Genomic DNA, 17,307 nt, shown 5'->3' on the forward strand with positions numbered 1-17,307 from the left:
GCATACAGAACCTACGTCACATGCTGGACCCTTAACTGCAAGGAAGTCAGGGAAATGTGTGGTTTCTTTCAACGCCAGCCTCCTTAGTACAAGAAGGCCTGCTCTAGTGAGTTCTGAAAGGTATAAAAACAAGGATCACAAACTCAGAGGCTTATAGAGGTAAAAAAAAAAAAAAAAATGAAGCTTCCTGACATTAATACCAGAGAATTTGGTAGGAACTGTGGTGCATGAAGAATTCATGCCTTTAGCAGTGGTTCTCAACCTTCCTAATGCCGCGACCCTTTAATACAGTTTCTCATAAAATTATTTTCGATGCTACTTCATAACTGTAGTTTTGCCACGGTTATGTGGCAACCCCTGTGAAAGGGTTGTTCGACCCCCAGGTTGAGAACCGCTGCTTTAGAGTCATTAACATTGACAAGTTTTAAGATCCTGCGCAGGTCAAAAGCACATCTGTGGGTCAGATTCAGCCCACCAGCACTCAGTTTGCAAACACTGGTCCTGGTCACGGCTTCCTAACCTAGGACAGACATCTAAGAATGGACTTGGAGGTCCATACTCTTCTTGAAACATTTCTTCTATGAAAACATATAAACATTTTTTTGGAGCCAGTGGTGTTCAGGATACAAAGGGATTCACAACTGTCTCCAAAGGATGTACTTATTGAATTCATTATCAACTACCATGCTACACTGAGTTTTATAATCATTTTGATGTTTTTAAATTTAGTTTTCATGAAATTTTTTCTATTGTGGTTATATAACTGCAGAATTTTTTGATAAAATATTTCATAGGAAAATATATCCTATAATATTACCAATAATAATGATGATATCAGCCAATGTCTATAGAACCCTTAATGCATGTCAGGCATAACACCAAGTACTTTGGACACATTAGCTCTTTTGATCCACACTATAGTACTGCAGCTAGGTACTATTTTTATCCTCATTTATGAATAGAACTTAGAGAAGCTGAACAACCTGCATACAATCATACTGCTTATAGGGGGTGGAACTTGGATTTGAAACAGGTATTGAGTAACTCATCTGGAGCTTATGGGCCTAACCATGACTGTGCTGTTCTACAGAATCTGGTACTGGATTTGTAATAACTACTGTTGAGATCATTAGCAGTTTCCTTTCTAGATTCATGAGCCAACCTTCATAGCTTACATTGAAACAAAGCTGAGACCTAGCAATTCTACATGACTTGCCCAAGGTACCAAACTTGGTAAATGGGAGATCTGGAGCTAGAACTTTGGTCTGTTGTGGGTCTAGCTCTCATTCTATTATACCTAAATGTTTAAAATATCATTATTAATTTAAAATATAATTAGAGACTTTCAAAGTGGTGGAGTAGGAAAATGCTGTGCTCACCTCCTTCCACAACCACCATTGAGAACCTCCTAAAGACTAGCTGAACAGAAGTCCTATAACTAAAGATATTAAGAAGCTGGCAGCAAGGGCGGAGATGTGGAATGGGCAGGTCCCACATCTAAGGTGTGGTGATTAAGAATTGGGAGGGAAATTTCAGCTGTGTAGGTTGACTCTGAGGAGCAAGGGGTCCCAGCCTCACACTAGGTTCCCCAGCCTAGGGCTCCAGTGCCGGAAGATGAGCTCCACAAACAACATACTTGAAGGGCGAATGTGGTTGGAATTAGAGCCCCACTAAAGTGGCTCACACTTCTTGGGGGTCAGTCAGCCTCTGAACAACAGTTGATCCACTATAGTCATAGCCAGTCATCCTGAGGGTCAGTCCCACCCACTGACATGCCAACAGCAGTCAAGGATCAAATTCAACAAAGGGGCACACACAACCCACATAGGGTTACCCCTGAAGCATCCAGCTCGGGTGACCGGGGAGATAGCACTACTGGGCCCCACAGGACACCTACTACATAAGGCCACTTAGCCAAAACTAGGAAATATAGCAGATCTACCTAATACATAGAAACCAACATAGGGAGTCAGTCAAAATGAGGAGACAAAGAAACATATCCCAATGAAAGAAAGGGTAAAATGCCAGAAAGAGAACTAAACGAAATGGAGACAAGCAATCTACCATATGCAGAGTTCAAAACCTTGGTTATAAGGAAGCTTATTGAATTTAGGGGAAGAATAGATGAATCCTAGGAAACAAAAATGGAGATAGAAAACATAAAAAGGAACCAATCAGAAATGAAGAATTCATTAGAAGGAGCAGAGGATTGAATCGGTGATCTGGAAGACAAGATAGCAGAAAACACCCAATCAGAACAGTAAAAAGAATAAAAATAAATAAGGGTGGTTTAAGGTTTCTCTGGACAGTAATAAATATAACATTCACATCAGAGGAGTACCAGAAAAAGAGCAAGCGAGCAAGGAATTGAAAACCTGTTTGAAGAAATAATGTCAAAAACTTCCCTAAATTGGTGAAGGAAATAAACATACAAGTCCACAAAGCACAGAGGCCCACACCAAGACCCATCATAATTAAAATGCCAAAGGTTAAAGATAGACTCTTAAAACTAGTTAGCTATGTACAAGGAACTCCCATAAGACTGTCAGCTGATTTCTCAGTAGAAACTTTGCAGGCCAAAGGAAATGCCATAAAATATTCAAAGTGATGAAAGTCGAAGACCTACAGCCAAGAGTGCATGACCCAGCAAGGCTATCATTTAGAAACAAAGGAGAGATAAAGATGAGAAAAATCTAAAGGATTGCATGACCACTAAACCAGTATTATAAAAAATTTTAAAGGTACTTTAAGGAAAAAAGACCAAAAGTATAAATAAGAAAGTAACAGGAAAGATAAAATCCACACTGAAAAGGCAGAGTTAGTAAGCCAACTTAAAAAAACAACTAAAACCCTGGCCAGTTTGGCTCAGCAGATGAGCGTCGGCCTGTGACCAGAGAGTCCCGGGTTTGGTTTCTGCTAGGGGCATGTACTACACACACAAAACCAACTAAAAGAAAAGGATCAACCAACTCTAAAAGCTAGCACACAGGTTAAAAGGCAAAAGTAGGAAGATCATGTGTAATTACAACAATAAATTAAGGTATACACATAGAACACATACACACAAATAAGTAAAAAATAATGACAAATGTGGAGAGGATAAATAAAAGTTATAGTGATTTTAAATGTGTTCAAACTTAAGTGACTATCTACTTAAAATAGATTGCTATAAACATAGTATGATTTATTTGAAGCACATGGTAATGACAAGCCAAAGAATTATGAGAGATATACAAGGAATAAAGAAAAAGGAATCCAGATATAACACTATAGAAAGTCATGAACATACAAGAGAATTAGAAATGGCCCTGGCCGGTTTGGCTCAGTGGTTAAAGCGTCGGCCTGCGGTCCTGAGAGACCCGGGTTCGGTTCCCGCTAAGGGCGCGTACCTCGGTTGCAGTTTGTCCCCGGCTCTGGTCAGTCGTGCGGGTGACAGCCACTCGATGTGTCCCTTTCACATCCATGTTTCTCTCTCTCTGTTCCTCTCTCTCCCTCCCACTCTACCTATCTGAACAAAAAATGGAAAAATGTCCTCGGGTGAGGATTTAAAAAAAAAAAAAAAAAAAGAGAATTAGAAATGAACTGAGAACTACAAAATAACAAAACAATAAAATGGCAATTACTATATACTTATCAATAATTATTTTAAATGTAAATAGACTAAATGCTTCAATCAAAAGACATAGTGGATAAAAAAACAACAATGAGACCTGTACGTATGCTGCCCACAGGGGACCCACGCAGACTGAAAGTAAAGGGATGGAATATGATATTTTATGCAAATGGAAATGAGGGAAAAACGTGAGGTAGCTATAGTATATCAGACAAAACAGACTTTAAAACAATAGCTGTAACAAGAGACTAAAAAGGGTATTTCATAATGGTAAAGATCAATCCAACAAGAGGATATAAACCCTGTAAACATTTTAGCTCCCAATGTGTAGGAACTCTTAAGTATACAAAGCAAATATTGACAGACATAAACGGAGAGATTGGCAGTAATACAGTCATAGTAGGGGAATTTAACACCCCATTGACATTAGTGGATAGATCATCCAGACAGAAAATCAACAAGGAAACAGTGGACTTAAATGACACATTAGACCAGATGGACTTAATTGATAATCCTAGGACATTTCACCCAAAAGACAGCAGTATATACATTTTTCAAGTGCACATGGAACATTTTCCAGAATTGACTACATGTTGTCACAAATATTTCTTAATAAATTTAAGAAGATTGAAAGTATATGAAGCATCTGCTCAGTCACAATGATATGAAACTAAAAATTAAATACAAGAAAACTGAAAAACACACAAACATGTGGAGGCTAAATAACATGGTACTAAACAATGTATTGGCTAACAATTTGATTAAGGAAGAAATCAGAAGTCATCTTGAGATAAATTAAAATGAAGACATATTGACCCAAAATATATAGGACACAGCTGAAGCAGTTCTCAGATGGACATTTCTAGCAATACAGGCTTACCTCATGTAACACAAAAAAAAATTCAAATAAACTATCTAACCTTTCACCTAAATGAATTAGAACAAGAACAAATAATAAAGATCAGAGTGAAATAGAGTCTAAAAAAATAATAGATCAATGAAACCAAGACCTGGTTCTATACAAAGATAAAGAAAACTGATAAACCTCTAGCAATACTCATCAAATGAAAGAGAGTGCTTAAATAAAGTCAGAAGTGAAAGAAGTGACAATCGACACCAAAGGAAAAAAATTTATAAGAAAAATATTATGAAATATATGCCGTCAAATTGGACAACCTGGAAAAAATGGATAAATTCCTATAAGCGTATCTTCCAAGGCTGAATCAGGAAGAAACAAAATCTGGAAAGACTTAACTCTTAAGGAAATTTATCAGTAATTAAAATTTTAAAAAACTCCCAACAAACAAAAGTCCTGGACCTGTTAAAAAACTCCCAACAAACAAAAGTCCTGGACCTGATGGCCTCACAGGTGAATTTTACCTAACATTCAAAGTAGAATTAATACCTATACTTCTCAAAGTATTCTAAAAAATTGAAGAGGAGGGAAAGCTTCCAAACTAATTTTATGAGGCCAGCAGTATCCTGATAACAAAACCAGAGAAAGACACTGCCAGAAAAGAAACTTATAGTTCAATACCATTCAGTACCACTGAACATAGATGCAAAAATTCTCAATAAAATATTAGCAAACCAAATTCAGCAATACATTAAAAAGATCAAATGCCATGATCAAGTGAGATTTATTCCTGGAATAGAAAGTTGGTTCAATATTCGTGAATCAATTAACGTGGCACAACACAAAGGATAAAAATCTTATCAATAGATGCAGACAAAGCATTTGACAAAATCATCCATCCATTTGTGATAAAAACTTTCAACAAAATGGGTGTAGAAGGAACATATCTTGATATAATAAAGGCTGTATATGACAAACCCACAGCTAACATCAAATGGGGGAAAAGCTGAAAAATGTTTCTTTTAAGATCAGGAATAAGATGAGGATGTCTATTTTCATCACTTTTATTCAACGTAGTATTGGAAGTCCTGACCACAGCAATCAGATAAGCAGAAGTAAAAGGCATCCAAATGGAAAGGAAGTAGTGAAACTGTCATTATTTGCCAGTGACATGCTACTATATAGACAGAAGCCTAAAAATTCCACCAAAAGAACTATTATAACTAATAAATGAATTCAGTAAAGTAGGATACAAAATTAACATTCAGAAATTGGTTGCCCTTTAATACATCAATAATGAACTATCAGAAAGAAATTAAGAAAATTCCATTTATAGTTGCATCAAAAAGAATAAAACACCCAGGAATAAATTTAACCAACAGGGTAAAAGACTTGTACTCAAAAACTTGTATCAGAAAGATATTTGAGAAATTGAAGAAGATGCAAATAAATAGAAGGATATACTGTGTTAATGGATAGGAATAATTAATGTTGTTGAAACGTCTGTACTACCCAAAGCAATCTATATAGGCAATGCAATTCCTATCAGAATAGCAGTGGCATTTTTATAGAAATAGAAGAAATAACCCTAAAATTTATGTTGAACCACAAAAGTCCCTGAATAGCCACAGCAATTTTGAGAAAGAACAACAAAGTTGGAGGTATCACAATAACTGATATAAACTATACTATAAGGCACTAGTAATCAAAACAGCATGGTACTGGCATAAAAATGGACACACAGATCAAGGGAACAGAATAGAGAGCCCAGAAATAAACCCATGCCTGTATGGTCAGTGACAAAGGCAAGAATATACAATAGGGTAAAGACACTTTCTTCAATAAATGGTATTAGGAAAATTGGACAGATACATGTAAAAATATTAAACAAGACTGCTCTTTTTTACACCATACCCTGAATTTAAGACCCCAAATCACAAAACCCCTAGAAGAAAACATAGGCACTAAACTCTTCAACATTGTTCTTAGTGATATTTTTTTTAAATCAATTTCTTAAAATATGCTTTTATTGATTTTTAGAGAGAGAGGAAGGGAGAGAGAGAGACATTGATGTGAAAGAAGCATCGATCGGCTGCCTCCTGTATGCCTGCAACCGGGCATGTGCCCTGACCTGGATCGAACTGGGTCGATGCTCAATCTCCTGAGCCACACCAGCAGGACATTAGCGATATTTTTTTTTTGGATATGTTTCCTCAGGCCAAGGGAAATAAAAGAAAAAATAAAAAAATGGAATTACATCAAACTGAAAAGATTTTACACAGCAAAGGAAACCACCAACAAAACAAAAAGACAACTTACTGAATGGGAGAAGATGTTTGCTAATGATACATCCGGTAAGGGATTATCCAAAAATATATAAGGAACTCATTCAATTTAGCGCCCTCCCCCCACTCCCAAATATCCAATTAAAATATGAGCAGAGGACCTGAATAGACACTTCTCCAGAGAGGACATACAGATGGCCAATAGACATATGAAAAGATGCTCAGTATCACTAATCATCAGAGAGATACAAATTAAAACCACAATGAGATATCACCTTACACCTTTCAGAATGACTATCAGTAAATCTACAGCTCTTTGCAAAAAATACATCCACAGAGTTCAGATGAGGTCAGTTGTTGCTTGTTCAGTATCTCAAGCCCAGAAAGATGAGTTGATTCTTGAAGGAAATGACATTGAACTTGTATCAAATTCAGCTGCTTTGATTCAGCAAACTACAGAAGTTCAAAACAACGATATCAGAACATTTTTGGATGGCATCTATGTTTCTGAAAAAGGAGCAGTTCAGCAGGCTGATGAGTAAGATCTAAGTTGTCCAGCTATAGAACACCAAGATGCCGAATGATTTTCACACTTATTTGCGATATTTTAAAGATGCAATAAAAGCCTCATACTGAAAAAAATTAAAAAATAAACCTACAAAGAAGTATTGGCCAGAATGTGGAGAATAGGGCGCCCTCATGCACTATTGGTGGGATTGCAAACTGGTACAGCCACTATGGAAATCAGTGTGGAGGATCCTTAAAAAAATCAAAAATAGAACTACCATATGACTCAACAATTGTTCTTCTGAGTATTTATCTGAAAAAGCCAAAATACCAGTTCGAAGACAAATCAGCATTACTTACAACAGCGAGCATATGGAATGGAAGCAACTTAAGTGTTCATTGGTAGAGCAATGGATAAAGAACTGGTGATACATGCATACCATGGGATATTACTGAGCCATAAAAAATAATTAAACATTGCTGTTTGCAACGACATGGATAGATCTAGGGAGTGTTATGCTGAGTGAAATAAGTCAGACAGAAAAAAATTACCGTATGATTTCACTTATATTTTTGTTAATTTGTTTTTTTATAGTCAACAAAGTAGGAACAAACTCATAGACACAGAGAACAAATCGATGGTTGCCAGATGGGAGGGGAGTTGTGGAGAGTGGTTGAAAAAAGTGAGGGATTAAGAAGTATAAATTGGAAGTTAAAATATAGCCACTAAATTTAAAATACAACATAGGTAATAAAGTCAATAATATTGTAGGTAACTATGTATGGTGTCAAGTGTACTAGACTTATCTGGGTGATCACTTCATACATTTATATAATATTGACTGTCAGTTGTAATTGAAAAATTAAAAAAATAAAAACAAGATTTCTTTTTACAAAATTAAAAGGGCTAAATATCAATAAAATAGTAAACAACAGGGTCTCATTAGTTTTATCAGAATGGGAATCTCACCAGATAAGCCTCCTATGTTTGGTGTTTTTAGCACCAGGGCTACATGACTCTTGCCCTTGGAGACTATTCCTGAGTTTGTTTGCTCAGCTTGAGAATTTTAATTTTGTATACATTCTTAATTATTTGTGGACCCTTTTAATTAAGAGGCCTCAGAACTTTCACAGATTAAGGTCTGCTATTCAAGCTCTTTCCTTTTTAATAAGATGAAAGTTAAATTTAAACATTGAGTTTGAGACATGCTCTAAAAGGTTTTTTTAGTTCTTAATTGCTTTTGTAGTGTCTCCCCTATTGATTATCCCTATAAGAATACTACTATTGTCAATTTTTAAAACCTGCCTTAGATTAATAAAGACATTGAAAAGACACACGTCTAAATCTTCCCACATATAGAAACAGTCTAACTTAAACCGCATATAAATCGATGAAGTAAAAAAGCTATTTGTGTTCACTGGCTGTCTCATTATAGATTTTTAATTGTGAATATCTCCACTTACTATTTTTTCTAATTAAAAAAATAATTTTTATTGTTAGGTTTGTGCCATTCTGTCTGTTCCTTCCCCATGTTTATTTTACTGAGGACTCTGTAATCAAACTTACTTTAATAAAAGTTCTGAAAATAAACTAGCTAATTGATGCCATTCACAGCAGCATGGTAACCGCTCCATATGGCTTTTTTGGTGATACCAGCAGCCTCATTATAAGCTGTCATTGCAAAACCTCTTGATTAAAACCCAAACATCCCATAGGTAAAACAATATTGCTTCCATTCCTTCAAACTCTGCATCTGCCGTGGCAGAAACATGAGGCTACGTTGGTGTGAAGGTCACCGTGTGTGCAGAACATGTTGATTCCAAGCAAATATTTGAGCAAGAGTCACTCAGTAGACGTCAGAAGCTGGCCTGCTTGAAGACGGTTTTCCTCAGTGTTTTTAGGGAGCACTGTTTTATACTCTAGTGTATTTTTTTTCCTTTCAGCATATTCCATGTGTAAGTGACGACACTAGGGCTTCTGTAGATTAATCTGAATTTTAATAGAAAACAGTCTTTTTAGAACTAAATTCTAGGCACTGGAGTCATTCTGGGTACTTATTTTCCAAACAGCAGAGCATAATTTTTTCCCCAGCCATATACATCTCTATAGATACCTTTGTTAAAGTTTATCACATAGTTTCCTACAATTTTAAACAGGATATACCAAATACAATTAAGCTTTTTAATAATAACTCGGGGTCATTGTTGTGAATATCGATTAGACTACTGGGCTGGAAGCCACCATCATCTCTCACTCGGATCACTGCAGTAGCTTCCTAACTCATGTCCCAGCATCTACCACACACGTGTCACTCCAGTGCTTTCTTCTCCACACAGCTGCTAGAGTGACTTTAAATAGAGGAAGCCGATCGTGTCAGTAACCAGCCTTTTAAAAACCTTACAAGGCTTCCTGATGGCTCTTAAGAAGAAATCCAAAATTTATAATGTGGCCTATGGAGTCCAACTATCCGGGTCTTGTTTCCGATTCTTTATGGTTCTTTGGGAATTCCAAGCTAATTTGGCAGAATTATGCATTATAGAATTTCCCTCTCCCAATACTTAAAAAAAAAAAAAAAGGTACAAAACGATAAAAAAGCATCGACCACAAAGAAAAACATCACCAACAGCAACCAAATAAGAAGGCAAGGAAATAAGCACAAGATTCACAGCAGACAAGTATGTGAAAATTCTCACTGTTTCCAAATCCAGAATGAAACCAACAGTGAAACTGTGTGTGTGTGTGTGTGTGTGTTTTGTTTTGTTTTTAATGAAGAGTAAAGGAAACAACCACTGGCTCATAAGCAGAAATAGGTGAAATGGGGATAACTTTCCCTATTCTTTTTTCTAATTTGATTTAAAGTAAAATCTGTTTTCAGCCCTGGCCGGTTTGGCTCAGCGGTTAGAGCGTCGGCCTGCGGTCTGGAGAGACCCGGGTTCGGTTCCCGCTAAGGGCACGTACCTTGGTTGCAGTTTGTCCCCGGCCCTGGTTGGGTCATGTGGGTGGCAACCACTCAATGTGTCACTTTCACGTCGATGTTTCTCTCTCTCTCTCCCCCTCTCACTCTATCTGAACAAAATATCGAAAAAATGTCCTCGGGTGAGGATAAAAAAAAAAAAAAATCTGTTTTTATTCTGTTTGGTTTATGCTCCTCACATTCCAACCCCTAAACCTTTAGTTTATTTTCCTGAGCAAGATGAAAGGAAATTGAATGACAACCATACATAATAAGTCCTCACTTAATGTCGTCCATAGGTTCTGTGACTTTAAGAGAAACAACCTATAAGTTTAAGTGAAATCAATTTTACCATAAGCTAATTAAATAAGGGCTGGGTTCCTGTGACATCTCATCAATATTATAACAAAACGACTTATTTGAGGACTGCTGTACACTTCCTTTAGCCAAAAATAAAAGTGAAAGAAATACTCAAAAGACAAAGAACCCATCCTAGATAAAAAGACAATGCAGTAAACAGAAGGAAACTTCATAATTTCATTATGTTATCAAGCAACTTAATAGATCATACGTTCAGTAAAATGAACCTAACAAAATGAGTTAAGAAAGGGCAATTTTCTTTAAGAGAGAAAATTGAAAAACATCACACAGAACCATGGTACAGACTCGTATTTCAAGACCCTCGGTGCTGTTTTAATTGGTTAATAAGAATATTAATTAAAATGGGGATTCATTAAAAATATGTACATTTCTTAGACATATTTTAAAGTTAAAACATTTAAATGCCATTTACTTGCTAATCTTTTGATGTAAGGGCAAGGCTTTTGTTGAGTATAGTTTTGGGATTGGAATTCAAACTTTTTTTTTTTTTATATGTTTTTTATTAATTTTTTAGGGAGAGAGAAATAGAAACATCGATGTGAGAGAGACACATCAATCGGCGGCCTCCTGCATGCCCCCACTGGGGATCAAGCCCAAAACCTGGGCATGTGCCCTGACTGGGAATCAAACGGGAACTCTCAGTCCATGGGACGATGCTCAATCCACACCAGCCAGGCTCTCTCTCTTTTTTTTAAATAAACAATACCCTAACACATTATCACCAAGTTCAGTTTGAGTTTTTTGAAGTGGAAAAGGAACTTAAAGATACATGCAAAGGAGCATAATGTTTTCCCCTATCTTTTGGGAATTCAATTTTTTTTATTTTAAGTTACTTGCTTTTCTTGAGTCTTTCTAAACATTTAATTTAGAATTCATAGAACCAACAACTCTTTTATTTTTACATTCATTTTTCTTGGATTCTCCCCATAGCAACCCTACAATATAGACACTAGTATTGTCTCCATTTCATTGATGAGGAAACTGAGGCTTATAAAGATGACCATATTTCTTCTTGTCCACACTGGTCTAATACTTCAATTTAATCCAGGGAGCCAGCTTCTCTGGACAGATGTACTGAAAATTTTGACAACTTGAAGCAAAATGTACAGATTCCCCAATATGTAATTACAGCATGTGGTGCTAGATTCTTTTTGCACGAAATAATACCACTGTTTTTTATAATCTGTATAATCAAGTTTAGTTCTAGAAATCATATTTACAACAAGATTGTACATTTATTTGACTTTGCATAAAGTCTCTTAAAACAAATTTTAGAGCAACTAAGTGATGTAGTCAAAAGGCCTAAATTCTAATTCAGACAAAGCCAATTACTAGTTCTGTGACTTTCCATGAACCATGTAATCTCTTTAGGCTTTAGTTTTCCAGTGTGTACATGGAAGAAGGTCTTTCCAATATAATGTCTATTGATAAAACAAAGCCTTCTGATTGAAATGTGCTAGACGATAGACTTTTCATGAAACCCTTTGTAAAATGCAAACTTTTTATTCAAAATTACTTCATTGTTACTAAAAATCGTAGATGTATCATAAAACAATCAGGAAACATTTTGAAATTTAAGCAGCAAAGTAGCAGATAAAAATATGTTCTTAGTGAGCTGGGTAATAACTCTTAGATCATTCTGTATACTATCAATCTGCTATCCACCAAAGTTAAAGTTACTGGCCCAGCATGTATCAACAGTTGACTAAGAGAATCAGAATCCTGGGGTACTGAAGTACTACCAGAAAAGTCTTTGTGTCTGTTTATTGGTCCACCTGTTAAGAGGGTTCATTCTGGATCATAACAGCAAGTCCTTTAACCCCCTGCTAATCCATTTTAATCTACCTTAAGATTATACATAGCTCTAATCACATCATGTCCCTTCCTAAGGATTTTAAACGACTCCCTGTTGCCTGCAGAATTAGGTCTAGACTATTTAGCCTGGTTTTTAAGGCTCTCCAAGGTCTGGCCCCCAACCTGTCTTTCCAGCCTCATTCCCTATTACTCCCCTTTATATGCCTTTCACACCAGGCACCTGAACTACTTCCTTTCCTGGGACATCGCCTCTTTACCTTGCTCATGTGGTCCTGCTGCTCGTATTGCCCTTGACCTCATTATCAGCTTTTTACTTTCTCCATCTTTCCAGACTCAACTCATAAACCACTTCCTTCACAAAGCCTTCTTTGATCTCCCCAGCCAGAATTTCTCTCTCATGTGGAGTATAATAGGCCTTTATCTGTGACCCCTATCACTTCATTCTTGATAGAGGTTTTTAAGTATGTGACTTAATAGGCTGGAAATTTCTTTCAAGTTAGTCTTAGTCAAATACATTCTTATATGCTGAAAAACTACTAGCTCCTAACATGTACTTATACTTAGTAATTCTTCAATCAATATGTCAAATGTATGACTGGCATATTCTGGTTAGTTCTGGGCCCATTTTACCAAATATGTATTAGAGATCTACCGTATGCAAATCACTTCAGTACGAAGAGTGAGATATAAAAAGGTTGATAAATATAAGACAGATGACCAAAAGAAGCGTAATGACTTCTCAGTTTATAAAAAAGTAGGAAATGAGAATCCCCCCACCCCAACAAAAACAAACAAAAGAACTAATTGAAGCCATAGGGTATTCTTTTCGTTGTCAACTCCAACGGCAGAAGGCAGGGAGGGCAGGGATTTAAATTCGCTGCGTTACAGGTGATCAGCCGAGTCTGAGCCATTGGTTGAACATGAAAACAGTGACTCATTGCAGGAGGTTCCCACTCAGGAGAAACTTCATTGTAAGTTATCTTGCTCTCATACCACACCCCAGTATAAAACACCAAGAATTGGTAAATAAAGGGTCGTAAGTTTTAAGGCATGGATACAGTATGGAGGTATTGACCTTGGGCACGAGGACAAGGCAGCCGAGCACCCTGGTTGTGAGCATGGACTCTGCTGACTTATATTCCATCCCCAGCTCTGTCAGTGTGTGATCTTGGGCAAGTTACTTAATCACTCCTTTCGCAGATGCCTTGTCTGAAAAACAGGGAAAATACTGATAACCTGCTTTCAGAGGCTCCTATGGAAGTTAACTGGGCATATATATATATATATATATGTGTGTGTGTGTGTGTGTGTGTGTGTGTGAATGAGGGTGTGCATTTATGTCACTTAGAACACTGTTTGGCACATAATAGACATTAAATAATTGTTAGCTACTATTAAGGAATATATTTTTGTTCACCATTAGTAAATTTTAGAGTCAAAATGTAGAAAAAGTAGTGCTTACTGAATCTTCAAATAAAAAAAGTATTGATACCCTCAAAGGCTCACTGAGTACTACAGGCACAGAGTAATGGATAATTTGAAATGATATTCAAAATTTAATTTTAAGTTGAGTGATAGTATTTGAGAAAAGAAATAGCATAAAACAATGAACCTAGTAATGTTTGTATTAAGCCACAATGAAAATTACGAAAGGAAAAAGATTTTTTTATACAAAGTAAGAGCAGAGAAAGGCCAAGATTGGAATGAAGAAATTAATATTAGTTTGCTTTCTCAGAGTTTGTATTATACTAAATGGGCTTACCTATGCCAGACTTATAAATAAACTGTGACATACGAGTATCAGGGACCAATATCAAAATGGTGTCTGTGTTTATATCTGTTCCCTCTGATTCTGGAATGTTTCAAGATCCTGCTTCCTTTTTTTGTTTTTGTTTTTTTATCCTTACCCGAGGACTTTTTTGCATTTATCTTCAGATAAAGTGGGAGGGAGAGAGGGAGGAAGAGAGAGAGAGAAACATCCATGTGAGAGAGACACACCAAGTGGTTGCCACCCACATGACCCCAACCAGAGCCAGAGACAAACTGCAAATGAGGTACGTGCCCTTAGCGGGAACTGAACGCGGGACTCTCTGGTCCGCAGGCCAATGCTCTAACCACTGAGCCAAACTGGCCAGGGCCTGCTTCCTTTTTTTAACAACAGATATTTACTGATGGACCCAGTGCCAGGTATTTAGCTTGGAACTGCCTTTCAGCTACCCAAGATGCTGAGCAGGAATTGGATATGGAACTGGGTGGATGGGGAACTGGGGCCAAGTGCAGAGGTTTGGGCTGGAGTATAAATGCAGGAGCCGAGGCAGTGGCTGATGCTCCCCTTGAATGAAATTAAGTAGTGGATTGAGTGTTACGAGAACTGCTAGGATCCATGTGTCAGGTATTAAGTGGATTTTGAATGAGTTCTGGGACAGCATTTGAAGCCCTTTTATTTATGTTAGCTATATACTAATGTGATCTACATGTACTTCCCCATACAGATAGAAGATTGTGGCTTTTCCTTGAATCATCCTAATCAATTCTTTGTCGAGAGCCAAAGGATTCTAAGTGGAGGTAAAGACATGAAGAAGGAACCCTTCCAGCCAGAGACTCCTCAACCCAAACCAAGTGTCCAGAAAACCAAGGATGCCTCCTCTGCTCTGGCCTCTCTCGATTCCTCCCTGGTCATGGAAATGGAAGGGCTGGAAGATTACTTCAGTGAATGATTCTTGGGCAGTTTGTGACCCTCTTTCCTCACCGGCTTTCATCTCCCACGTCTAACCTGCTTAACTTCTGCCCCCCGCCCACCCCACCCCAATCCATCTGCGCCTCAAGCAGGTTTGCGGGTAAAAACAAAGACCCACCATATTTTGCTCTAACAACTGGGAAGAAAGAGAATTTCTCTTGAAATCTAACAATTAAATGGTGTGATTTAAGTCCTGTTTTAGGAGATAAAACAGCTTTCCAGACCCGTTACAGTGCCCTAGAAACAATACAACTGGAAGCAACTTCTATTTTAACCCTTGTCATTGTAATTTTGATCCAACCCATTTTTGGATCATTTTTGTTAATAAATATCAAAATGCACATGAGTGTGTCTGTGTGTCATTTCACGAGTCATATTATGTCATAACAGATTAGACATTACCTTAATTTTTAAAGTGGTATTTTGGAATATCTAACACTATCAATAACCGATGAAGATTTTAAACTGTTTTTCTTTTTCTTTTTGACTTGGCTGTTTGTGGTTATTCGCATCAGCAAGGAGAACTTCTGCCCCTTTGAGTGGCAGCAAACTCTACTGAAATGAATTGACTAGGGTATTAAGAGAAACGGAATTTGCTGCAGTCAGCTCTATAACTAATAGAAAGGTTTTGTTATTTAAAATGATGGCAACTCCTTATCTGCTGTCATTTTCCATTCACCCTTGGGAGGCGAGTTCACCAAGAACAGACCATTCCTAAAGGCAGAAGGTTGTAAGGGGAGTCTGAAGGGTTCATCCCACCCTCCGACTTCCATCCCGCAATGCTTCTGTGGATGCTGTGAGTTGCCAGATCGGTTTAGTAAATCTTTTCAGCTCAGCAGTGAGTGGTCTGATATTTCTAGTAACCCTCCTTCCAGTGCTAGCAGTGGGGGTCAGTGAACGTTGTGGACGATCAGAGTCATGCTCTGCTCTCCGCCCCCCTGTGGCAAGCAGGCCCTGCAGCAGACGCAGAGGGGGGCCCAGGGGTGGGGGGGCTCAACCAGCGCATTTCCTGGGGTCTCTACTCTCAGAGGACCCGGGGCTCTAACAAGGGGGACACAGGTTGTAATGTAACCCTTCCTCATCTATTACCTTGCACTATGTAAAAATACCAGTCCATTTCTGTCCTCTTCCTGGTGAAGAGGGTACTTTCCCTTTATCTTCTTGAATCAGATACTAACTAAATGGAAGAGAGAACAATGTATTCAGAAAAGTGGAGTGTGAGAAGCACCCCGTTTTAAATCCCATGGAAAACCGCAGCAATGTGAAAAGGATAGAAAAAGGATCAGGTTGCTGAAACCTAAAAATGTCAGCTGATCAGGCTTTTATTTTAAGCGACTGAGCAAAGATTTCTTGGAATATTCTGTAATATATAATTTAACAAGATACCATCTGAACCTTTACTTGTCTTTGTGAATTATTATTACCTAGTTCAGAAAATAGTATTATTCCATTACAAATTACCCCTATAAATTCCTCCCTTCTGAAACCATCTGCTCTTCTTTTTATCATTTATAGTTCTCAACAGGAATCTGATGATTGCCTACCACTTTATCCGGGAACTGCAAAAGCACACGTCTTTTTTGTTTTTTAATGTTCAGAACAAGTGCTGCACGGGGCTGTCTTAGCCCCAGAATTAAGTTAGCTTTAGAAAGCCAAGCACAGAGTCTATGTAGGTCTCTGTTGTATTAAAAAGAGGGGAAATATTAGAAGCAGTCTCACTGCTGTAGTTCAATGAGAAATCTTACGACGGGATATTTCATACCTGGCAACATTTTGCAAAGCTATTTTTCCCACTGCCTCAAGCTCGCCTTCTTTATGAAGCCTGGGCTCCCACCAGCTAAAAGGACACAGCCATTAACAGCGCAGTATATGTGTCTTAGCTGACTCTTTATTTTATACTGGCAGCCCCAAGAATTTATCGTCCTACTTGGATGTTTTATACGTTTCTAGTCAAACTCCCAAATAACACTAGTTTAAATATTACTTGTGTTACAAGTTCAATTCCTTTGTAATAAGGCTTGATCTCCTGTCATGTATTATACAGAAGAATATATAAATATTTTGTGAAGTCTATAGATTAACGGATAGAGGTTAGAGGTTTAGATAAGATGACAGAAATTAATGCCTTGCTGGTGCTTTTTGGACTTGGAAAAAGCAAT

At 37.4% G+C, this 17,307-nt stretch overlaps 1 protein-coding gene across 1 annotated transcript in view; it reads left to right on the forward strand.

Moving 5' to 3' along the window:
- Nucleotides 1-15,155, forward strand: part of PRIM2 (DNA primase subunit 2) — a 278,782-nt gene extending 263,627 nt beyond the window's left edge. The window contains exon 14 of the mRNA XM_036249061.1: nucleotides 14,904-15,155. Coding sequence (XP_036104954.1) covers nucleotides 14,904-15,128 — 225 coding nt within the window. The 3' untranslated portion in view covers nucleotides 15,129-15,155. The remainder of the gene's footprint in view (nucleotides 1-14,903) is intronic.
- Nucleotides 15,156-17,307: the final 2,152 nt, after the last annotated feature.

Source organism: Molossus molossus, unplaced genomic scaffold (genome assembly GCF_014108415.1).
Source record: "Molossus molossus isolate mMolMol1 unplaced genomic scaffold, mMolMol1.p scaffold_m16_p_8, whole genome shotgun sequence".
NCBI lineage: Eukaryota > Metazoa > Chordata > Mammalia > Chiroptera > Molossidae > Molossus > Molossus molossus.